This window comes from Dendrobates tinctorius, unplaced genomic scaffold (assembly GCF_039654945.1).
Source record: "Dendrobates tinctorius isolate UK_male_01 unplaced genomic scaffold, ASM3965494v1 ptg000250l, whole genome shotgun sequence".
NCBI lineage: Eukaryota > Metazoa > Chordata > Amphibia > Anura > Dendrobatidae > Dendrobates > Dendrobates tinctorius.
In genome coordinates this window covers 2,333,835-2,359,138 of record NW_027361917.1, presented here as the reverse complement: position 1 = coordinate 2,359,138, position 25,304 = coordinate 2,333,835, and the positions used below count along the sequence as shown (strand labels likewise).

The following is a 25,304-nucleotide window of genomic DNA, read 5'->3' as shown; positions in this document are numbered from 1 at the left end:
TATTAAATATTCCGCTCTGGTAAAAATTAAGAGACCACTTCCAAATGTTCAGTTTGTCTGATTTTTCTCTTTATAGGTATATTTTTGAGTAAAATGTAAATTGTTCTTTTAGTCTTCAAACTTCTGACAACACGTCTCCGAATTTCCAAGCAATAAATTTTGATGTTTTTTTTCTGAAAAGGAGAAATGGGCAAAATTTTTAAAAAAGCAAACAGTGCTTTCAGACCTCAAATAATGCAAAGAAAACAAGTTCATAATTATTTAGAAACAACAATACTAATGTTTTAACTCAGGAAGAGTTCAGAAATCAATATTTTGTGGAATATTCATGATTTCTAATAACAGCTTTCATGCGTCTTGTCATGCTTTCCACCAGTCTTTCACACTGCTTCTGGGGCAAAAAAGTAAGTAGTTCTTCTTTGTTTGATGGCTTGTGACTATCCGTCGTCATCTTGATTACATTCCAGAGGTTTTCAATGGGGTTCAGGTCTGGAGAATGGGCTGCCCATGACAGGGTTTTGATGTGGTGGTCTCTTAATTTTTGCCAGAGCTGTACATAAAATATCTCTACATCCTAGCACTATAATCGGGACCTAGTGGGTCACAGTTGTGATAATTACATCACATCTCTGTGACCCAATATACATCCTCAATTTGGATGTATATGGATTCAATGGTTTTAATAGATATTAATTAATAAGTTGATTTTTATTCACACTTTTTTATCCTCCCCTTTCCCCATTAGTCTACAGTTTTCCCAATGGTGTACTCCTATTTGATTAAATGTCCAATGAGATCTGACAATCCAATCATTGTAAAAAAAAATTTAAAAAACTTGGTAATTGAATGAGAGAGGCCATGTTCACATGTCCAGTATTTGGTCAGTATTTTACATCAGTATTTCTAAGCCAAAACCAGGAGTGGAACAATCAGAGGAAAAATATAATAGAAACACGTCACCACTTCTGTATGTTTCACCCACGCCTGGTTTTGGCTTACAGATACTGAATGTGTGAACAAGGCCTTAAAGTGGTTCTCAACTTTGGACAATTCCTTGTTGCTAGCTAAGTAATCCCCAACTTGAATCCACTGTGATCAACTGTTCTGTGGCAAACCTGAACCTGTCAGGACCCTCTCTATTAACTCTGAATTTCCCAGTAAGGGTATGTGCACACGGTGTGGATTCTGCTGCGGATGCGCAGCGGTTTTGGCCCTGCGGGTCCGCAGCAGATTTAGGTGCGTTGTACAGTACCATTGTTTTCAATGGTAAACTGGAAAACGATGTGCACATACTGCGGATTTACTCCATCGCCTCATTGGGGGACACAGAACCATGGGTGTTATGCTGCTGTCCACTAGGAGGCGACACTATGCATAATCTGAAAAAGATTAACTATGGCTCCTCCTCTGCAGTATACACCCCTGGACGGCTTCAGCCTTCTCCAGTTTTTGCTTAGTGTCGCAAGGAGGCACACCTAAAGAATTTGTCTGTTTTTTTCTTCCGGATGACAGATGAAGAAAAGTTGGTCTTCTGTGAGACTCCCGGCATGTCTCCTTCCTCGGCCCCCTATTATGGAGTGCCCAGTTGAAGTTGAGATGGCGGTTCCCCATGTCGCTCCTTCCCCAGTCCTGCGGGTGCTGGTTCAAAGTTGAGACCCCCCCTCCTTCCCCAATTCCTTTTGGTCTTGGGTTGAGGTCGAGGCGAGGAAGAAGCCCCCTGACTGTGATAGCAGCACCCTCCCTAATCCCCCTCTTGGGGTATTAGGTTGAGACGGCTCAGGTAGGGTCTGTACCATGGCAACCTGCACAGTATCCAGGGAACCCAGCCAGCTGCGGGCTTCTGTCGGGGCCGGGGGGAGTGCAGGCAGGCATAGCACATGCAGACACAGGGCTCCCTGCGCCCCGGTCTCTGCGGCAGCATCAGTCTATAGCGCCTCAGGGGGACCCATCACAGGGCCCCGCTTCAGATTGTGGCCCCACCGCTAGCCTGCCTTTCAATCCGGGGAGGGGTCCGGTTAAAATCTGACCCCCCTCCCGGACTACCGCGCCGGCCTGGAGCCCTTTCTGGGCATAGATGTCTAATTTAGGCCGCTGCTTCGACCTAGCTGAGGTCGCCGCCTCCTCTCCGCCCCCCAACCCACCCCCGGATGACAAATGACACTCCACAGTGTCATAGAAGGGGCGGATCGAGGCAGAAAGGGTGCGTTTTAACACATCTCTGCGCGCTCTTCCTCAGCTCTCCGCCCCCTTCTCCCTCATCCTCTCCGCGGCCATTTCTGACGCAGGCATCACCAGCCGTTCTCCGGGGGGGCACAGGACTGTGGATTTTCGGCGCTGGACCTAGGCGCACAATGGTGGGGTAAGATCACAGCTCGGGTTTTTGTGCTCGGCTGTGAATCCGGATTCCCTGTAAGGCTCTCCTATAGGTTTCCCCTGCATATCCACCCCTGTAGGGCTCTCTCATAGCCAGCCCTTCCGCGCTCTGAGCAATATGCCAGGCTCAAGGTACAAGAGAACCAGGCAGGACTGCTTTTATGCATTCTGCACAGCCTGCAAAACCACTCTCCCCAGTGGCAGCACGTACCCCCACTGTCGGGACTGTATCCAGAATCCTGGGTCAGAACCCCAAGAGGCTCCTACCAATGCTTCAGCGGCTGCTACCACGCCGGAATGGGCTACCCAGATGTCGCAGTCTGACACAGTCCATAGATAACCTAACCTCCACATTACTCCAGGCTCTGTCCCGCTCAGGGACAGGCCGTTTCTGGCTCTCCCAGACGTAAGCGGACCCACATGTCGCGTTCCTCTGCGTCATCCCATAGCACACGGTCATCCCCCTCCAGGGAGAGGCACCGTAGTTCCAGATCGCCTAGACCGTCCCCTACCAGAGACAGACAATGCAGATCTCCGCAGGGACCCACGACTACAGAAGACCTCCGCCCTAGCTCACCCACCAGGGAACGCCTCAACGATACGCAGGATTCGGAAGGCATCTGTGACTCCGACTCAGACAACGAAACGAAGCGGTCTCTGGTCCCTTGTCCCCCTAGCAATACAGCACTGGTTGAGGACATAATCTCTTCCATCCATCGGGTGCCCGACATTTCCGATCCAACCCCCGAAGCCCCAGAACACAAGTTTTGCTTTGAAGGTGTTCTGAAACCACTTAAGGTTTTCTCTAACCACCCGGAATTTCACACGATCCTTACTAAGCAGTTTTCGCAGCCTGAGAAGAAATTCACCAATCGCAAATATTTGGAGGCTAGGTACCCTTTCCCCCAAAAGGACACCAAGCAGTGGACAGATCCACCCAAAGTGGACCCCCCCAGTCTCTAGACTAGCAGCACAGACCCTTCTCTCACTGCCAGATAGCTCAACCCTCAGGGACGCAGCAGACCGGCAGGTAGGACGCATGGCTCGTTAAGTTTTCGAAGCGGCAGGGGCTTCCCTGGCCTCCGCGTTCGCTTCAGTTTGGGCGGCTAAGACCATTCTGGCTTGGGCCAAAGTATTGCAAGATGGCCTCCAAGCTTCAAATCCTGAGCTGTCGGACCAAGTGGTTGAAATAGCAGTAGTAGCAGATTACATGCTTCATGCAGCCCCTGACTCCGCAAGAGGTGTAGCGGGGATAGCGGCAAATGCCATCACAATTCGGCGTATCCTCTGGCTTCGGGAATGGAAAGAGGATGCGGCCTCAAAGAAGTCCCTCACGCATCTCCCTTATTTCAGTGGACGGCTTTTCGGTGAAAAGTTGGACACAATGCTATCCAACGCCACTGGGGGTAATAGTACCTCTCTCCCTCAACTAAAACCTAAACGCACGTTTAAACGGCGTAACCAAACACGGTTCCGATCTTTTCGGAATTCTTCGGACTGGTCCGTCTCGCGCCCAGCACAAAATCGTAACCGCTCTCCACACAGGGACATCCCACGGGCGGCGCAGAGGCCGGACAGGACCTGGCAGTCGAAAGCAGGCCAGGCGAAACCAAAGGGAGGAAAACCTCAGAATTTCGCCTCATCATGACTCCCGAACTCCGGAAGACACCTCACCAGTAGGCGGACGACTTCTACTCTTTCAGCAAGTCTGGCTGCCTATTACAGAAGACAGGTGGGTCAGGGAAATAGTGTCTTCCGGATACAAGATAGAGTTCACTTCCAGTCCACCGAACCGGTTCTTCCTCTCTGTTTCACCAAAACCGCCAGACAAGGCTCGTGCCTTCCACCAAGCGGTCTCCTCTCTCCTTCAAGCAGGAGTCGTAGTATCGGTTCCCGCGACCGAACGCTTCCGAGGGTTCTACTCCTATCTATTCGTAGTCCCCAAGAAAGGCAGCAGCGTCCGGCCCATACTAGACCTAAAACAACTCAACAAATATGTACGGGTCCGATATTTTCGCATGGAGTCCCTTCGGTCTATCATTGCGTCCATGGAGCAGGGAGAATATCTTGCCTCCATAGACATACAAGACGCATACCTGCATATACCAATTGCTCCCGCCCATCAAAGATTTCTCAGGTTCGCGATCAACCAGGACCACTACCAGTTCGTGGCTCTCCCGTTCGGACTCGCCACGGCTCCCAGAACGTTTACCAGGATCATGGCAGCTACCATGGACATTCTACACTCCAGAGGCATTGTAGTCGTTCCATACCTGGACGACCTTCTCATCAAGGCTTCCACCTTCAAGGACTGCGAGGTCAGCGTCTCAATCACAATCGACATTGAGTCGCTTGGGCTGGTTAGTCAACTTACAAAAGTCATCGACTACCCCGAGTCAGTCCCTGACCTTCCTGGGCATGCTATTCGACACCTCCAGGGGTCTGGTGCTCCTTCCCAGGGACAAGGCACTGGCTCTCCGTCTGGGAGTTCGCATACTCCTCCGCAATCCTCCCCGATCTCTCCTCTTTGCCATGAGAGTCCTTGGCAGGATGGCAGCAGTGATGGAGGCGGTACCTTTTGCCCAGTTTCACCTCAGGCCTCTTCAACTAGCAATCCTCAAGTCTTGGGACAGGAATCCCTTCTCCCTCGACAGGGAGTTCCGACTGACATCGTCAACCAGGAGGTCCCTAGACTGGCTCAAGCTAACTTCGCTTGCAAGGGGCAAATCCTTTCTCTCAGGTCAATGGAAGGTCCTGACCACCGATGCAAGCCTGATAGGTTGGGTGCGGTGCACCTACATCACAGGGCACAAGGCAAGTGGTCACCAGTGGAAGTGACCTTGCCCATCAATATCCTGGAAATTCGGGCCATCTTCCTGGCACTGAGAGCCTTTCATCACTTGCTGGCAGCCTCTCATATCAGGTACAGTCGGACAATGCCACAGCGGTGGCATATCTGAATCACCAAGGCGGGACCCACAGTGCCCAGGTGATGAGAGAAGTGGCACATATACTCCACTGGACGGAAGACACGAGGTCGGTACTCTCTGCGGTCCACATTCCGGGTGTGGACAACTGGGAAGCCGACTTCCTCAGCAGACAAGGAATGAACTCGGGGGAGTGGTCTCTCCATCCCGAAATTTTTCACCAGATCTGCCATTGCTGGGGGACCCCGGACGTGGACCTAATGGCATCCCATCTCAATGCCAAGGTCTCCAATTTCATGGCCAGGACACGCGACCCGCGGTCGCTCGGAGCGGATGCCCTGGTTCAGGACTGGACCCAGTTCCAGCTTCTGTACATTTTTCCACCCCTCCCCCGATCTCCAGGGTCGTGTGGAAGATCAAACAAGAGGGAGTTCCAACCATCCTGATCGCGCCTGACTGGCCCGGACGTACATGGTACGCCGACATCGTACAACTTACAGCAGACCCCCCCTGGCGTCTCCCCGACCGTCACGACCTTCTGTCACAAGGTCCGTTCTACCATCAGAACTCAGGGGCTCTCAGTTTGACGGTGTGGCCCTTGAAACCTGGGTTCTAACCCAGGCAGGGCTCTCACCGGATGTCATTACGACCATGATCAGTGCAAGGAAGCCAGCCTCCGCCAAAATTTATTACCGTACCTGGAGAGCTTTCTTTACCTGGTGCGAATCTCGCGGACAGGTCCCACTCCCTTATTCCCTCCCGAAGGTACTCTGTTTTCTTCAATTGGGCCTGGACGCCAGGCTATCCCTAGGCTCGCTTAAAAGCCAGGTGTCAGCGCTTTCAGTGCTTTTCCAAAGGCGTATTGCTAATAATACGCAAGTAAGGACCTTTCTCCAGGGAGTTTCCCGATTAGTTCCCCCCTACAGACGTCCACTGGAAACGTGGGACCTCAACCTGGTCCTGACAGCATTGCAGGCACCACCTTTCGAACCCCTTAAGGAAGTCCCACTCCGCATTCTGTCGCAGAAGGTGGTATTTCTGGTGGCAATCACCTCTCTGCGCAGGGTGTCTGAATTGTCAGCACTCTCCTGCAGACGGCCTTTCCTAGCCTTCCACCAGGACAAGGTGGTTCTCCGTACAGTACCATCCTTCCTTCCGAAGGTTGTGTTCAACTTCCACCTCAATGAGGAAATTTCACTGCCATCCCTTTGCCTGGTTCTGGCTCATAGAGTGGAGAAGGCTCTGCATACGCTTGACCTCGTCAGGGCATTGCGTATATACGTGTCTAGGACTGCACACTTCCGGAAGTCTGATTCCCTTTTCCTTCTTCCGGAAGGCGTTCGCAAGGGTCTGCCGGCTTCCAAAGCTACCCTTGCCAGGTGGATCAAGTCCACCATACAAGAGGCTTACCGACTTAACAATTCTCCTCTTCCGGCCAGTATCACGGCACACTCTATGCGGGCAGTAGGGGCCTCCTGGGCCATTCGGCATCAGGCTTCGGCACAACAAGTGTGTAAGGTGGCCACTTGGATTAGCCTACACACGTTTACGAAACACTACAGTGTTCATACCCAGTCCTCTGCGGATGCGAGCCTGGGTAGACTGGTTCTGCAGGCAGCAGTGCCCCAAGTTTAGGGACCTGCTAGCACAATATTCGTCCATTGCTTCCCACCCAGGGACTGCTTTGGGACGTCCCATGTTTCTGTGTCCCCCCAATGAGGCGACAGAGTAAAGGAGATTTTTGTGTACTCACCGTAAAATCTTTCTCTTAGCCTCTACTTGGGGGACACAGCTCCCACCCTGTTGCCCTTACAGGCCGTTGTTTACGGTTGAGTTCTCATATTGTTCTTTGAGTTCGTACATAGTAGCCTTCTTACTGGCATGGTTATGTTTCTGTTACGTTCCTCCTAATGCTTTTGCACAAAACTGGAGAAGGCTGACGCCGTCCAGCGGTGTATACTGCAGAGGGGGAGCCATAGTTAATCTTTTTCAGATTATGCATAGTGTCGCATCCTAGTGGACAGCAGCATAACACCCATGGTCCTGTGTCCCCCAATTAGAGGCTAAGAGATTTTACGGTGAGTACACAAAAATCTCCTTTTTCCGTGCTGATTTGCTGCGGTTTACAATCCGCAGTATGTCATTTCTTTTGTGCAGAACCGCTGCCGTTTCACACCTCATCCATTATGAGGTGTGAAACCGCAGGGCAAATCCGCAGATAAACCACAGCACTTTAGTCCTGCGGATTTTACTACAAAATCCGCACCAACAAAAAATTCCGTGTGCACTTACCCTAAGGTTTAGAGCTGGAAAACTTCATATGAAAAAAAAAAGCTTATTCGTGGTAAATAATGCTGTCCCTTCACTGAGACGGGCAGGCTGAGTAACACTACTTTTTTTGAACTACAGGTGCTTCTCACAAAATTAGAATATCATCAAAAAGTTAAAATATTTCAGTTCTTCAATACAAAAAGTGAAACATATATTATATAGTCATTACACACAGAGTGATCTATTTCACATGTTTATTTCTGTTAATGTTGATGATTATGGCTCACAGCCAATGGAAACCCAAAAGTCATCATCTCAGTAAATTAGAATAATTTAAAACACCAGCATGAAAAAATGATTTTAAAATCTGAAATGTTGGTCTACTGAAATGTATGTTAAGTAAATGCACTCAGTACTTGGTTGGGGCTCCTTTTGCATCAATTACTGCAGGAATGCAGCGTGGCATGGAGGCGATCAGCCTGTGGCACTGCTGAGGTGTTATGGAAGCCCAGGTTGCTTTGATGGCAGCCTTCAGCTTGTCTGCATTGTTGGGTCTGGTGTCTCTCAGCTTCCTCTTGACAATCTATGGGGTTAAGGTCAGGAGTTTGCTGGCCAATCAAGCACAGTGATACTGTTGTTTTTACACAACACCTGTATTAACCCCTTCACGACATATGACGTGTATATATACATCACATGTCGTTTCCCTGACTTTGATGTGGGCTCACATGCTGAGCCCGCATCTTTCCCCTTCCAGGATGGCTGATGTAAGCAGCTGTTATCTGCTTTTCACAGCCGCAGGGGGGGATTGAAGCTACACCCTTGGCTGCTAACCAGTTAAATCCCGCTGTTAATCTCTGACAACATGATTAAACCCGCCACCCGGAAGCACATAATTCTGCCCCCCACCCCCATTGGTGCCCCTGTCACAAGATTGCAGGGCATCAACAGGTTGTCAATGACAGCATGCGGTCTGCAGAAAACCCCTGTACCTGTCATTACGATACTCCTGTGAACTCTGGCTTTTGGTCGGTGTTCATAGATCTTGATTTTTGGTATGCATAGCAGTACTGAAGCCCTACTATGTATAACCCAGGCTTCAAGTCTCGTAAGGGGACTATTAAATATACTTGGGATGCAAAAGTTTTAAAAATAAGAAATATAAGTTCAAATCGCCTCCCTTTTTGCCCTATTGAAAATAAAATACACAGTTGGTGTCTGTATTTAGAAATGTCCAATCTATCAATGTATAAAATTCAATCAGATAGCATAACAAAAAAAAAAATCAAAACGCCAGAATTATGAGGTTTTTTGGCCAACGCAACCTTGCAATAAAAGGCTATGAAACAATCATATCTATGCCAAAATGGTATTAATAAAAATGTCAGCTCGGCGTGCAAAAAATAAGCCATCACACAGCCTCATATCCCCCAAACTTACGGGCTTGGAATATGGCGACAAACGCAAACGTTTCTCATACAAATTTAAAAAAAAAAAAAATTACCTCTTATTACCTCTTAAACTATACATGTTTGGTATCTGCATACTCGTACTGACCTGGAGAATTGTTTTGCCAGGTCAGTTTTACAATATGGTGAACTTGGTAAAAAAAAAAAAAATAAGCCCAAAAAACCTTGCTTTTTTATTTATTTTTTTTTTTGCAATTTCACCGTGCTTGGAATTTATTCCCCCGGTTTTTCAGTACCCTATATGGTACAATCAATTGTCATTCAAAAGTACAGCAAAAAACAAGTCTTCATGGCTATATGGATGGAAATATAAAAATCTTATGGCTCTTTAAAGGAGAGGAAAAATGGCCATGGCGTGAAGGGGTTAATAGAGGAAAGCAATACTCTAGCATAGAAACGTCAGCTTCAGGCCTGTGTATATGGGCAGGAGACGCATGGGTTTTTATTTCTGCATATCCCCTCCTTTAGGATTCGAGCGCCCATCCTGGAGGAACAAAGAGAAAAGCGGAGGACAGTGACAGCGAGCCCGAGCCAGAAGATAATATCAGGTGAAGCCATTATTTTATGTATCACTTTGTTAGCAAATTGCTAAATTTGAGTAGAGTCTAATGAATGCCATTTAGCTTATGACAGCGGTGCCTTTGGATAATTTTCTATGATCTTTTTATCCAGCAGTAATTAATATGGAGAGTAACAATATTCAGTAAATTCCAGAGAGATGAGTAAGCTAAAGCTGTTAAATCCAAGTATCTAGATTAGTATGCACGCTGGCTTTCTTTCTTTATGCCACTTTTCCCTTTGAGACCGGGTGCTGCATTGGCGAGACTTTGAATGATTTTGATTTGATTATGTGATCTGAATACCAGTGTCATTCCTGATGAATATTAACCCTTGCTTTTAGTTGCTGTAAGTGTGGCACATTAGCGGATTTCAATGGGGCGTCTGTTTAGCTCTCCTATTGTGCCGTTGTGATCTTTCAGGCTGTAAAATTGTACTTCAGAAATATAATATAACTGTGCAGGTGTCCCATTAACATCTAACACGTGGCTCCTGTGGTCGTTTTGGTTAGATTTGGCTGATTATTTTCCTTTTGATGGGAATGAATAGTAAAGTAAATGTGTGGATACATTATCACTATATTGCTTTCATCAGGCACATTGCTTGTGCTTGAGATCTTATATTTGACATTACATTGGCCAGGCCTTGTTCAAAATGGCATTGTTCTTTTATCTTTTAAAATGCAGTTTTATGGCTAACCAAATTCTTTCTTATGGAGCTGAACATGGCATTTTTTGTATGCTGCCATTTGATGTGCTTGGAACTGCTGGGTTGTTTTTCCTGCCTCTCTCCATGTATTTTACTGCTGGGATCAATTTTCTGCTCTGTTGTATGTTGTAAAGTTACGAAGGAATTTTCTGCTGTTCTTTGTTATTTTGAGCTGTTGAGTACGTGTATAGTGTGGATTTGTAATATTTTTTACATTTTCGAGTGAGGCTGCAGTTCTTATCCTGTGATGTTGCTTGTTTGGCCTTCTTTGGAGGCAGGTCACGTGACATTATCACGCTGCATTATGCTGACCTCCATTGGTGGTGATTCTGCTTCACTATGGTTTGGTTGGTGAGCCCTAGGTTAAAAAGGTTGAGAAACCATGATCTAGGCAATCTTACTCCAGTCCATGGGTCCTAAATGTATGGCCCCTGAGGCTATGAACTGTGGCCCACAGAGCACCGGAGCTTTTGAGATATCTTCGGGACAGCAGAGATGAAAGAAGAGCTTGCCTGCGCTCCTTATGCCGGAGCACTTTGTGAGGCAAATATGGAGAGGAGGATTTTTTTATTTTTTTTTTAACTTTTCTACAACATGTATAGCGCAATACTGGCACACAAGCAGAACCGATGCCATCATTACCAAATGTCAGCTGTATATCATAGTTGTCACATTACTGCAACGGCCACTATAGTTAGCACCAATCACGGTTGTTTTAGGTACTGGGGTCAATAGTGACAGCGGTGTATAGATGGTTATTTGAGTTGGGGAATCCCCCTCTTTTAAGCCCATCGGTACCCCACGACTGTGTGGTGCTGGTAGTTGTCAAGGCAGTCTGAGGCCTTGTAATGGCTTTCGTGTCAGCCAGCTATGGTGGCCGGTAAGGCCCTGCGATAAGCCACAAGCCAAGTGTCGGTGTAAAACTGGCGGATCTAATTTCGTGCGGCACAGAAGAATTGCAGAATAGTAGATCAGCAATCAGACAAGTAAAAGTTAAAACCCCATTTGGAGACTAAGTATAAAAGAATCAAACAATTGAACATACTTCTAAAACAACCAAAAATGTAGCCCTTTTGTTATATTTCGTTGATACACAAAAAATAAAATAAGTTATCAATTGTATAGGAAAAAAATCAATAAAAACGTCATCTTGTCCAAGGAAAGGCGGACCATTAATCTAAAAAAAAAAAAAAAAAATTGTGCCGCCCATTTACCAAGCAGACCATTATAGGGAGATTGTTTCTCTGTTTTTTATAGTCATCAAAAATAAAATAAAAAACCACTCTAGTAACAAAACTATGAATCCTCATACTCATTGATCCTGTTTAGGTCTTTTTTTATTCATTTATTTTTTTTAAATATCCAAAATGCCGACAAATCCCACAGTCGTATACTTTTCCCTTCTAATGTTCAGCATTTGGGAGTCCAATAATGCGGTTTGGCGGCTTTGTTTTGCTGGGAGGGATGAGGTTTGCTGCAACAGAAATGTTCCTTGAATGCTCCTCAGCCCTGGATGAGGCAACCTAAGAGCCAGTCATTCCATCCGTCCCCCGTGTGTCATGGAGTGCTTGGATCATCCTGTCACCGTAATTTAGAACTCCAGGATGCGGTTTTCCATTATAGAATTATATAATGTGGCCAGCGACTGACGACATGTCATTTTTGCAGGTTATGGGAGGATGGATGGAAACAGCGTTACTATAAGAAGAAGTTTGATGTTGACTCCTCCGATGACAAGTTTAGACGCAAAGTTGTGCAGTCCTATGTTGAGGGTCTGTGCTGGGTGCTCCGTTATTATTACCAGGTACGTGTTAGTGGTAAGCACACCTATTATACAAGCTTGTCAGGCTGCTCTGCAGTCATGGGAATCTACTTTGGAAACATGGCTGTCTTCAGATTGAGCACACATCAGCTCTTCTCCGCATGTCAGGGTGAACAGACAAAATTGCAAAGAATTACAATTATTTAATAAGTGCTGGCAAGCTGTCAAAGGAACAGTCAGCCGCTCGGCCTGCAATATTGTGATGTTACATGAAGTGCAGTGTAATTGAAGTGATCAGTGTCTGATGAAAATCTTTTCATAATTGAAATGTTAGGCAAAAGATTAGTTAGAAATATAGAGCGATTGTACAAGGCTGACTAATGGGGAATTGTATGCCTGGGGAGAATGCTAGGTACATAATGGATCTGCTTCAGGAAAGCTAAAGTTTACCTGCTAAGCAATAGTTGTCACATTTATCCGCTGTGTGTGTACAGTTTTACTATCATTTTTCATTAGACGTGCTGTGTTCATGCCATTATTATTAAAATGATGTTTTCCAGCACTCTTGTCAAGCTTTTCATGCTGAGGCCTGCAATAAGGACATAGAACTATAAGATTGATAATCCTGCCACCCAACTAGTACAATTTACCCCTTTGCGACCTTCGACGTAAGTACACACCATGGTCAGATAGGTGTTCCTGACCTATGATGTAGTCTCACGTCATGGTGATTGTGCGGGCACAGAAGCAGTGACCACACTATCGACGCCATGACCCGGCTATTAACCCCCCCCCTACATGCCACAGTCTATATCGATCACAACATTTAGGATATCGTTGACATGGCAACTCGAGGTTGTCATGATGACCTCAAGGTTTGCAAGCCTGTTAGATCATGCTCAGAGCATGGTCTATGAGGCTTCTCGCAGTTCAGCACTGACGGGTATAATGCCTGCTGAATTGCAATGCAAGAGATCACAGTAATGAAGTCCCATAGCGGGACAAAGGAAAATGTTTTACAATATTGTAAAAATATAAATGACCACGTTAAAAAAAAAAAAAAAAAAAAAAAATTATACCAATAAATACATATATTTATGTAAAAACAAAAATAAAACAAAAAAGTACACATTTGGTATCACCGCGTCCGGAGCGACCCGATCTATAAAACTGTCACACTAGTCAACCCTTTCATGAACACCGCAAAAAATGAAATAAAATAAAAAGGTAGAAAGCAATGCTTTTTCATCATAGTGCCAAACAGTCGAGTGTAAATAAAAATGTTGTATCTGAAAAATAAGTTATAACGCTCAGAATATACTTGAAGCAAAAATACTTTTTTTCTAAAAAATCTTGTGCCAAAACACTGAGTCGCTACATGATCGCTGGTGAGCTGTCAAACAGCTTCACCAGTGATCAGCACCAGCAACGCCGAGCTTTAGTTACCAACGCGCTGGTCTCCCGCCTGTCACACGCAGCGATGCGTGCTGGCCAGCGGGAGATCAGCGATCAAAAAAATGTCCCGGCTATTCCAGGACGATCAGCAATAACCGGCAGGGGGGCCGGTCGCTGGTCAGTGTCACACACAGCGATCTCGCTGGTGAGATCGCTGTTGCATCACAAAAATTGTGACTCAGCAGTGATCTCGCTAGCGAGATCGCTATGTGTGACGGGAGCTTAAGATTCGGAGTCCGTACCGGACACCTAGTGTCCATGCATAGACCCCAAACAAGGACTTCGTACTGACTGTTGTGGGGGGCCAAACCAGTAGGATGAAATTAATCATCAGTATTAATGACATTGCCTCCCGTATGCAGCATGAGCTATACCAGCAGGAGGCTGAAGTGCCCCTCTAATGTCAGCTACTAAATCAGCCCAGGTTACAGGGGAAATCAACAGTAAAGAAAAGTTTAAAATGCCCCAGAAGTTTTTAGGGGGGAGTGGTCACCGCATGCAAAATGAAAATATATAACAATACGTTGAAAAATAAATTAGGGAAAAAAAACCTTAAAGAAAACAAAAATAAGAGCTGCTGCCTGTCCGATTAACTGTTTCTAGCCCCGCACCTCTAGAAAGTCAAATATATAGCAGTAATTTCTACAGAAAGAGCATCATTTCAATTGATTTTTTTTTCAGCCGTCGTTTCTGTTTTTGAAAAATATGCACATAAAATGTTCCTGATAAGGAAGGATGAACAATTTGCCCTGTCATGAACTGGTTAAGGGGCATAATTGAAGAATTTTGTACTATGTCCTATTTTTTACCAATGTGAGGAATGAATAGTGACCTCAGTGGATGAGCAGGTGATTGTAAGGATATTGTGATTTCCCAAGATATATCAGAAATGCCTTATAGATACAGTGTTCACCTATGAAATCGACATGTGTTAAGTTCTGACCCCTGTTTTTACCTTCTGAAGGTTGGACAATTATTGGATAGTTAGGCATCCATGTTTGCATTTTTCTATTAATCTATTCAGAACTTCTTTTAAAGTATATGTGTGGGGGGTGTTATTTTCCCCACAATAAACCATTTTAGGTTAAAGTCTTAATGATAAGTAGCATTGCGCTGATTCAGTGAAATAAACATTTATTTTTTATTGCAATAACTGTGTAAAAGCTTCACTGATGCACCCTGACTTTCCTCTGGCCCCCCACTTAACCGTAGCTATACAGAGCCCGGTGTGAATGGAGCATCAGGTTGCTCATATGCACACATCTGCTCCACTAATTCTCAATGGGAGTGCCAAAGTGCCTGGCTATCTCCGGTGGTCCTATTAAGAATGAATGAATGGAGAAGGTGTGAGCCCCAGTTCTTGGGATTGGGTGGTAAGACCACCAGTGATCGTGAAGTTATCTTCTATTCATGGGATGGGATAACAATTAGAGTGGAAAAATGAAATGGATTCTGTTGCAGTGGCAGGAGATGATGACCCAGAACCATTGATCTGTCCTTGGATATCCATCACCTGCACTCAAGAAAACCTTTCTCCACATTGGTGAACTGTACATTTGTTATAATTTGATAAATAAGTGCATTGGTAAAGTAATCTATGAGCAACATCATAGTCTTTAACCTCTACAAAATGTTTCCTTTTTCTCAGGGCTGCGCTTCTTGGAAATGGTTCTTCCCCTTCCACTACGCTCCTTTTGCTTCTGATTTCGAAGATATTTGTGAGCTTTTCAAGGAGTTTGAAACGAACACCAAGCCAGTAAGTTCCCTAAAGGACACCCTACTTTAAGCTAGGGTTTAGAATGTATTGTGGACAGACATTTAATGTGTGTCCCATTTGTTTTTGACATGTTATTTTTATGTCCTATACTGTATGGCTTGAAAGTTTGCCTTTTGAGGAGAGTTAGTTCATGGCGGCAATTCAGTTGCATTTGTAATAGTCTCTTTACTCTGGTTCTATGATGCCTTTATTCTTTAACCGGATAAAAGGAAAAGGCTTGGAGGGATTAGTCAACCATGCACTTCAATATACAGGGTGGATAAGATTAGACCTGGGTGGGCTATGTATATGGATACACCTTAAAAAAGGGGAATGGTTGATGATATCAACTTCCTGTTTGTGGCACATTAGTATATGGGAGGGGGGAAACTTTTCAAGATGGGAGGTGACCATGGCGGCCATTTTGAAGTTGGCCTACCCAGGTGTATCCATATAAATGGCCCACCATGTATTTTTCACAGCCACTAAGCATTAATATAAGTTTAGGACCCTTGGTATGGTGTTTTTTGTTTTTTTTTTATTTGTTTCCCGCCACAGTCCTTTCTTCGCAGGAAGTTGTTGAAACATTTTCTTTACACAGGGAAATCTCACTTCAAAGGAGTGATTGACAGTTAATCCTATCACTTTCTAAATTGCTAAAGTTTGGAAGTGTTTTATAACTTTTTGCTTTTGTAATGTAATAATTTACACCGTTATAAAATGTTTAAAATAGTTACTTTTAAAAAGTTTTCAAATTTTTTTTTTATCCTCCAGACATTGCAAAGTTTACTTTTTATTTTGCTTCCTTCTTTTCCAAACCCCATGTTGCAGGGCTGTTTCACATGGCCAATATCATCCTCCTTTTAGAAGCTGCCTCTCATCCAATATTGCTGCTTTATTTTCAGTGTATGGGAATTTCCCTGTCTGAGCCTCTGTTCCAAACCTTACACACAGGGAAAGGCCACACATTGTTTGAATATAGTGCACCAATCTTCGCTGAGCAGCAGTTGAAAGTAGCTTCTAAAGGAGGATGACCAGGCCATGTGCAATAGCGCTGCAGGATAGTAATTGAAAAAAAAACTAAATAAGATAATGAAGTATATTACTAAAATTAAATAGATATCCCACTACACTGATGTTGCGGGCTATCCTTAAGATAGGTCATCAAAATCACACTGATAGGGACTGACACGTTTTACCCTCACCAATCAGCTATTTGCAACTCCACAGCATGAGAATATAAAAGGACGTAAATGCTACTGTACAGTCAGGGTCAGTGACCACTCCGGGGTACAGAAGATCAGATGCTATTCGAATAGACTTTTCTGCAGTAAGCGGCCACTGTGTGACTAAACTGTGATGTTTCACTATGTACACTTGTATAAATATGGTTGCTGTAGGTACCAGGTGTGCGACAACCAATGCAATGTGTGGAAAATAAATGGGAAATCCACTTTTTAAATTTTAATCTATGTTTCCATTAATTTCTTTTCTTACCCACATTTGTCCAAGGAAAGACTTGTGAAAATGTCCGGCCCTTATATTGTGTCCTTATGCCATACCTTTTAATGTTCTCTTTTCTTAGTTCAAGCCACTTGAACAGCTGATGGGGGTATTCCCTGCTGCTAGTGGTAACTTCCTACCTGCCACTTGGAGACGACTTATGTCAGATCCAGTAAGTTGTTGCCAAATTCTGGAGCCTATTATTTCTTTTTTTTTTCATGAAATAGATCCCCAGATTCCTAATTATATATTTGTTACCAGGAATCAAGCATAATTGACTTCTATCCTGATGACTTTGCTATTGATTTAAATGGGAAGAAGTTTGCCTGGCAAGGTAATTGAGAATAATACTGAATGCTGACAGTTCATTCATTTTTCTGTTCTTACAAACTCACTGTATGTCCTTTATGTATCTATACAAGGAGTAATGGGGCAACTCAAGGATTCTAAGGTTAAGTTCCCTCAGTGAGGTTTTGGTATTTGTCACTGTGTATTTGCTGCTCTAAAAATAATGTCTTATAGTTCCAGCAAGGTGGATGGGATATTTAGAAATATGCCCACTGTGCTTTTTGTTTTTTTCTTTTATATTTGCACAGTGTTTCAAATCCACAACATGTTCATCTCTCTTGTGGGTACGCTGAGGTTTATACGCAGATTTTCCCATAGATAAAAAAAAAATGCACATGGATTTTTTTTGCTTTTGTGCTTCTTTCTACATCAGGACTGATCATTCTCAAAATTCTCAATTTACAGGTAGAATCTGTATTCAGTGAAGACGCTGTTACCTTGCTGAGATAGGAGATGACAGTTAGTGCTGATAAGATTCCATGTAGAGTTTGCAGGGAAAGAGCTAAAGGAAAATCTCCTCCTTCCCCATACCCTCCTGTATACATAGAATATCCGTAGCAGCTGCCATCTCCTATCAAAGTAATGTAACATTCTGTCTTCACTGAATACAGATCTTGCATGTAAATTGAGAATTTGGGGTATTAACAGTCCTGATGGAGAAAGAAGCAGATCTTTCATATAAGATATATATTATAAAATGGCTTATATTTATGTGTACTATTGATTTATGGAATGAAACTTTAGGGTATGTGCACACGTTGCAGAAAATTTCTGCACAAAAACCTGAATCCCTTCCCAGAAACCGCACCTATTTTTCTGCGGCGGTTTTTGCGCATTTTTTGCGCGGTTTTGATGCGTTTTTTACCGCAGCGGTTTCTAAAAGCATGGGAGAAGCCTAAACCGCGGAAAAAAACGCAAAATGAATGTCCATGCTGCGTTTTTTACCGCGATGCGGTTTTTTCGCGGTAAAAAACGCATCAATGTGCACAGAAAGTGCAAAATGCATAGAAATGAATGGGAAGCTTATTTTTAGCGGTTTTATAGCGGTTTTATAGTTTTATAGTAAAAACCGCTAAAAAAACGCTGTGTGTGAACACAGCCTTAAACTGCAGTTACACTTTAAGATGGCGGGATCATCCAACAATCCATCCAGTTTAATAAGCATGGGGGCCTCCTGGCCCTCCCCAACAGATGAAGACAATAGAGAGAATGATCTGGCACTTTGTATGTTCAACAATTGATCATTTGTTCTGTAGGAAATAAGCTGTAGTCAGAGAAGTCTGGCAACAGCTCCTTCTCGGAGCTCTACTGTGTATGTGTGAGTTGGAGGAGATGTTTTGGCTCACAGATGTCAATAATTTTTCTTGCAATTAAACTGTTAGTAAGGGCATACATGCTATAGACTGCTGAAAAGTCATGCCTGCAAACAGACTTGGTGGTGGCATTGTCATACTCCTGACCCCACTATGAACTTTCCATGTCATTCCCCTCTTTTGAGGTCCACGCCATCAGGCTCTTCCATACCCTCTCCCTCAGAGTAGCAGTCATATACCGTCCCATATACTGTCCCACAGGCTCACCCACCCAGTTCCTTGACCATTTTTCTGCCTGGCTGCCGCACTTCATGTGCTCAGAATTACCAACCCTTATCCTGGGAGACTTCAACATACCCATCAATAGCCTCATTTCCCCATCTGCATCCCAGCTTCTATCTTTAACTACTTCTCTTGGCCTCTCACACATTTCAACCTCTGAGACATACAAAGATGGTAACACCCTTGATCTGGTTTAATCTACCTAGATAACTCCTCTCTTCCCCTCTTTGACCACAACATTCTCTCCTTCATGCTCACAAATCCTCTCCCACTCCAACACACTCTTGCCTATCACACATTCAGAAATCTACAAGCCATTAACCCTCATGCACTTACAGACTCCATACACTCATCACTGTCCCCAATCTCCTCTTTTTCCTGTCCTGATCTGGCTGTACACCACTACAATGACATTCTCAGAAACCCCCTGGACCAAGTAGCGTCCCTCACCCTCAGAACCTCCAAACACAGAGTAAGACAGCCCTGGCTCACATCGCAAGCTAGATTTCTTCAGTGATGCGCTAGGAGTGCTGAACGCCTATGGAGGAAAACTTGCACACCAGATGACCTTCTGACAGCAAAATGTAACAGTGATCACTCTCTGCTCATTCTTCTCAACCTCTCTGCATCTTTCGACACTGTTGACCACCATCTCCTACTTTCTATGCTCCAATCGATAGGTGTTAAGGATACTGCTCTCTCCTGGTTCTCTTCCTATCTTTCTGACCGCTCCTTCAGTGTATCGTTCGCTGGCTCCACCTTCATCTGTTCTTCCTCTCGCTGTTGGTGTCCCCCTGGCTCAGTCCTTAGCCCTCTTCAATCTACATGGCCCAAATTGGACAGACCATCAGCAGATTTGGCTTCCAGTACCATCTTTATGTTGATGACACCCAACTATACACGTCATCCCCTGACCTTACCCCCCCCCCGCAGTAGACTGACAAAGGAACGTCTTTTTCCAGCGGCGGACCGCTATTTTAAACTGCGCATGCCCGGAAGATTTTTCCTTTCATGCATTTTAACCCTAAACAGCGTTCTGGAAGAGGCGACACAAATTCTCTCTCCTTTAAATTTCATGCAGTTAGCGACTGCAGCGGATCCGTCCAGAAAACAGATCCGGTGCATCCGTTTTTTTGCAAAGCGGAAACTGATCCGTTATTTCACACTTTGACGGTTTGCAACTGACGTCAAAGGACTGAAGTGTGAAACAGGCTTTTGGGTGGCAGTTAGAATTGGGGGGGTTTCCACTGTTTAGGTACATCAGGGGGTCTCCAAACACGGCTTGGTGCCCGCCATTGATACCAGCCAATTTTGCGTTAAAAAAGTCAAACTGCTGTCCCTTCAGAGCCCTGCCATGTGTCCAAACAGTGGCTTTCCCCTACATACGGGGTATCAGTGTGCTCAGGAGAAATTGCACAGCAAATCTTGTGGTCCATTTTCTCCTGATACCCTTGTGAAAGTAAAAGTTTTTGATTCCAAGGTAGTTTTTTAGTGAAAAATGTAAAATGTTCATTTTTCTCTTCCACATGGCTTTAGTTCTTGTGAAGCACCTGAAGGGTTAAGAAACCTCTTGAATGTGGTTTTGCGCGTGCCTTGAGAGGTGCAGTTTTTAGAATGGTGTAACTTTTGGTTATTTTCTGTTATATTGCCCCCCCCCCCACTACCAATGTGATGTGGTCCCTAAATAAAAAAGGTTTTGTACATTTTGTTGGAAAAATGAGATCGCTGGTCAACTTTTTCAACACTTACAACATCCTAACAACAAAAAAAATAGTTTCCAAAATTGTGCTGCTGTAAAGAAGACATGTGGGAAATGTTATTTATTAACTATTTTGTGCGATGTGGCTAAAAAAAAAAATTGTTTGAAAATTGCAAAATTTTCAACATTTTTGACAAATTTCCGTTTTTGTTTTTTTTTCATAAATAAACGCAAGTCATGGCTAATAACTTTTACCACTAACATGAAGTACAATATGTCCCGAAAAAACAGTCTCAGAGTTGGTGGGGTACATTTAAGCGTTCCAGAACTATAACCTCATGAAGTGACAGTGGTCAGAATTGTAAATATTGGCTCGGTCACTAAGGAGTTAATAGTTTAGATAGGTCAAACGTGGTGACAGATTCCCATAAGCAACAACAAAAGAAATCCAATCTTCACCAGTGTTTTACATCAGATTTTCAACTGTGTTTGGTCAGTGTCCGTTTTTTATGATTAGATATTTATCAGTGATTTCCTCATGGAAAAAAGTAAAGTTGCAAAGCTTACACTACCCATTGCAACATTAGAAATAGCAGCACACACATGACAGTGTGTGCTGTCAGTGATTTGTCACGGTCCTGGACCCTTAGATTTATGCGACTAATTTTGATCTGACTTGAATTACAAACGGACATGTCAAGGTCTCCTTGAAAAACACACAACACCACGTATTTGAAAAACAGATGCCTTATATTCTTATACCCCCAGCAACTAGACCATGCAAGGTTAGACAGAGGAAAAGGGAGTTTTTACATGACAAAGATATTCAGATTCAAGACTGTAGCTAAAGAGCCAATAAGTGAGCTTTTTTTTTTTTTAATTCCACTACTGTATAAAAGCCCTGTAATTGTATTTTCCCTTAAAGGGAATCTGTCAGGTTTTGCTTTGGAATCTGAGCACACCATAATGTAGAGGCGGAAAACCTGATTCCAGTGGTGTCACTTACAGTATTGCTTTTGCAGTTTTGATAGAATCCCTGTTTTCTCTGCTGTAGATCCAGCATTTGTCAGAATGCTGAGCTCTGTTCTGTGTACACACTGCATTGTCAACGAGCTGCCAATCAGCGGTGAAGGCAGGGTTATACACATTAGCTGGACTGTGTGGCACAGGACAACTAGTCCCACAGCCATGATCTCCTGCTGATAAAACAATGATTGTATTTAAACTACAATATACAGCCAAAGTGACACCTCTCTGGAATCGGGGTTTTTGTCCTTACATTATGCTGCTCTCTGATTAAAGAGTCTTCTGATGGATTCCCTTTACCGTCATCACCTTTGCAGTATTATGTTAGGTGTCTGGAGAAAAAACAAGAAATGACTGTAATTTCCGTTCCCTTGTTAGTTTTTATTTATTCATTTTTGCTACATAGATTATTTTAAAGTGTACCCCTTAATATTGCTTTCCCACCCAGTCTTCATGCTTGATATGGAGAGATGCATTTTCGCACCTGCCACACCCAGTTAGTATTTAATAGGGCTTTTTACACTTGCCATCCATCCATCCATCCATCCATCCATCCATCCATCCATCCATCCATCCTTGGAAGAGTATTTTTGAATTTACTCTAAAAACTTAGCATGTTCTGGGAATGGCATTTTTCTTAACTGGTAAATAATTTTTTTTTACTCAAATAGGAAAACGCTGAGAAAATTCATACTAAATGTGATCTTAAAAACTGGACTGCATTTTGGGTAGCACGGTGGCTCAGTGGTTAGCACTGTAGTATTGCAGCAAACACACATGCAAGGAGTTTGTATGTTCTCTCCGTGTTTGCGTGGGTTTACTTCAGGGTCTCTGGTTTCTGCCCACACTCCAAAGACATACTGATAGGGAATCTAGATTGTGAGCCCCAATGAGGACAGTGATGATGTGTGTAAAGTGCTGTGGCATGAATAGTGCTGTACAAGTGGGTAAAGTAAATACATCTAAACTGGATAGAATAAAAGTTGACGCTTCCCCATCCTGAGACTTTGTGAAGTTGGCCGGCATTGTTTCAGGCTCATTAGTCGTCTTGCGATTCTCTGCGCCTTCTTTAGATAATGGATTGCTTCCTTTCCCCTTCAGGTGTTGCTCTGTTGCCATTTGTTGATGAGCGGCGCCTAAGAGCTGCTTTGGAAGAGGTTTACCCTGACCTCACTCCTGATGAAAGTAAGATTTTGATATTCGTCGGTGTTGTCTGTGTAATCACGAAGGTTTTTTGCATTAGCGTACTTGTCGTTTATGCTCTGCCAGGCTGCAAATGAACAAGATATAATGGATGGCTGCTATTGATTGCCTTTAAACAAATCTGTAACCTTTTGCTTCATAGATGATTTAATTGCAGTAAATTGAATGATCCTTGATGCAAAAATGGAGCCTTAGCGGGTGCAAAGTAGAATAGAGCCACCTTGCATTAAAACTTGTTAATTAAACTCTCATTTGCAGGTTTCTTGTGTGACTTAAATGATCTGTTTTCACAGGAAAGCTTTTTTACGAGTATGTGTTAAAACCACAACCACCAAACAATTAGAAAAAGTGGGAATTTTAGCTGTGTAATTAAGTTTCTAAATTGCTTTATGAAAGCCGAAATCTTTGGCAGGAATGAATTAGCGTGTGTTTGGATTATACGTTAATGAACTTAATGGCGGCTGTTGAAGATACTCAGAATAAGGAATGGTTTGCGCTAAGCAGTCTTCTCTCCCTTCTCTTTATTTTAGAAAGAAGAAATAGTCTTGGCGGTGATCATCTGTTTGTTGGGAAAAATCATCTCCTAAACGACTTCATACATGAGCTCTACAAGACCAATGCTGGAGAGGTACAAGTAACCACAGTTTATTAATCATGTTCATTTTGGTAGATGACATTTAAGCTAGCGTATGAAGGCTTGATGCATTTATAGGTTTGATCCTGGTAAGTACTATTGACTAAAAGTATTAACATGACTTCCTTTTGATCTGAAAATTAGATTGAACAGTTGCTTACTTAAAGGGGATCCTGTCCCTATGAAAATGCAGTCAAACCTGCAGGCAGGATGATGTAGAGCAGGAGGATCTGAATGGATTGATATATAGTTTTGAGAGAAGATTCAGTATAACCTGTTATAATGTTGAGCTCTGCTCTTTCTGGGATTTTGGGTCCAGTGGGCGGGGCCTATCAGTCACTGACAGTTTTCTATTTATAAGATTTCATAGAAAGATTGCTGTCCGTCACTGATAGGACCGTCCGCTGGACCGAAGTATCCAGAAAGAGCCGAGCTTAAAAAGAGTAAAACACGAGTTAAACGGAATATTTTCTCACAAAACTTTATATCGATCCTCTCAACTCCTCCTACTCGATTACATGGTGCCTGTAGATTGGACTGCATTTTTATAGTGACAGTTTCCGCTTTAAGGTAACAAGTCAGTTGGTTTTGTTTCACTTCACCACCGCTCTCACATTGTTCATCACTCTTTGAAGTAAATTGATGTCTGGAAGAAGGTACAAAATTGCTGAATCACTCCTAAACTGCCTATGGCCCGATGCTGCAAAAGGCAATAAACTTTGATCTAGTGCACATGTCTATGAAGTGGGAACCGACAGCACAGGCTGTGCTTCAGTAAGAGTTCTGTGAAGTTGGACCCTGTTTGGCGTGTCACTTACGCCACGATGGGCATAATTATATTCTTAACTGCACCACCCAGTTGACTAGTAGAAGGAATTTGGCATATAAATGCTCCTCCCAGATGACTAGTAGAAGGTATTTGGCATATAACTGCTCCTCCCAGATGACTAGTAGAAGGTATTTGGCATATAACTGCTCCTCCCAGATGACTAGTAGAAGGTATTTGGCATATAACTGCTCCTCCCAGATGACTAGTAGAAGGTATTTGGCATATAACTGCTCCTCCCAGATGACTAGTAGAAGGTATTTGGCATTTAACTTCTCCTCCTAGATGATTAGTAGAAGGTATTTGGCATATAACTTCTCCTCCCAGATGATTAGTAGAAGGTATTTGGCATATAACTGCTCCTCCCAAATGACTAGTAGGAGGTATTTGGCATATAACTGCTCTGCCCAGATGACTAGTAGGAGGCATTTGGCATATAGCTGCTCCTCCCAGATGACTAGTAGAAGGTATTTGGCATATAACTGCTCCACCCAGATGACTAGTAGAAGGTATTTGGCATATAACTGCTCCACCCAGATGACTAGTAGAAGGTATTTGGCATATAACTGCTCCTCCCAAATGACTAGTAGGAGGTGTTTGGCATATAACTGCTCCGCCCAGATGACTAGTAGGAGGTATTTGGCATATAACTTCTCCTCCCAGATGATTAGTAGAAGGTATTTGGCATATAACTGCTCCTCCCAAATGACTAGTAGGAGGTGTTTGGCATATAGCTGCTCCTCCCAGATGACTAGTAGAAGGTATTTGGCATATAAATGCTCCACCCAGATGACTAGTAGAAGGTATTTGGCATATAAATGCTCCACCCAGATGTCTAGTAGAAGGTATTTGGCATATAACTGCCCTGCCCAGATGACTAGTAGGAGGCATTTGGCATATAGCTGCTCCTCCCAGATGACTAGTAGAAGGTATTTGGCATATAACTGCTCCTCCCAGATGACTAGTAGGTGGTATTTGGCATATAACTGCTCCTCCCAGATGACTAGTAGGAGGTATTTGGCATATAACTGCTCCTCCCAGATGATTAGTAGAAGGTATTTGGCATATAACTGCTCCACCCAGATGACTAGTAGAAGGTATTTGGCATATAACTGCTCCTCCCAGATGACTAGTAGAAGGTATTTGTTATATAACTGCTCCGCCCAGATGGCTAGTAGGAGGTATTTGGCA

The 25,304-nt window shown here is 43.8% G+C and overlaps 1 protein-coding gene across 1 annotated transcript in view; it reads left to right on the top strand.

Moving 5' to 3' along the window:
- Positions 1-25,304, top strand: part of XRN2 (5'-3' exoribonuclease 2) — a 140,420-nt gene that overhangs the window by 84,312 nt on the left and 30,804 nt on the right. Inside the window, exons 16-22 of the mRNA XM_073557405.1 lie at positions 9,509-9,588; positions 11,975-12,110; positions 15,172-15,279; positions 16,865-16,954; positions 17,044-17,116; positions 22,552-22,635; positions 23,184-23,281. Of these exons, the coding sequence (XP_073413506.1) occupies positions 9,509-9,588; positions 11,975-12,110; positions 15,172-15,279; positions 16,865-16,954; positions 17,044-17,116; positions 22,552-22,635; positions 23,184-23,281 (669 nt within the window). The remainder of the gene's footprint in view (positions 1-9,508; positions 9,589-11,974; positions 12,111-15,171; positions 15,280-16,864; positions 16,955-17,043; positions 17,117-22,551; positions 22,636-23,183; positions 23,282-25,304) is intronic.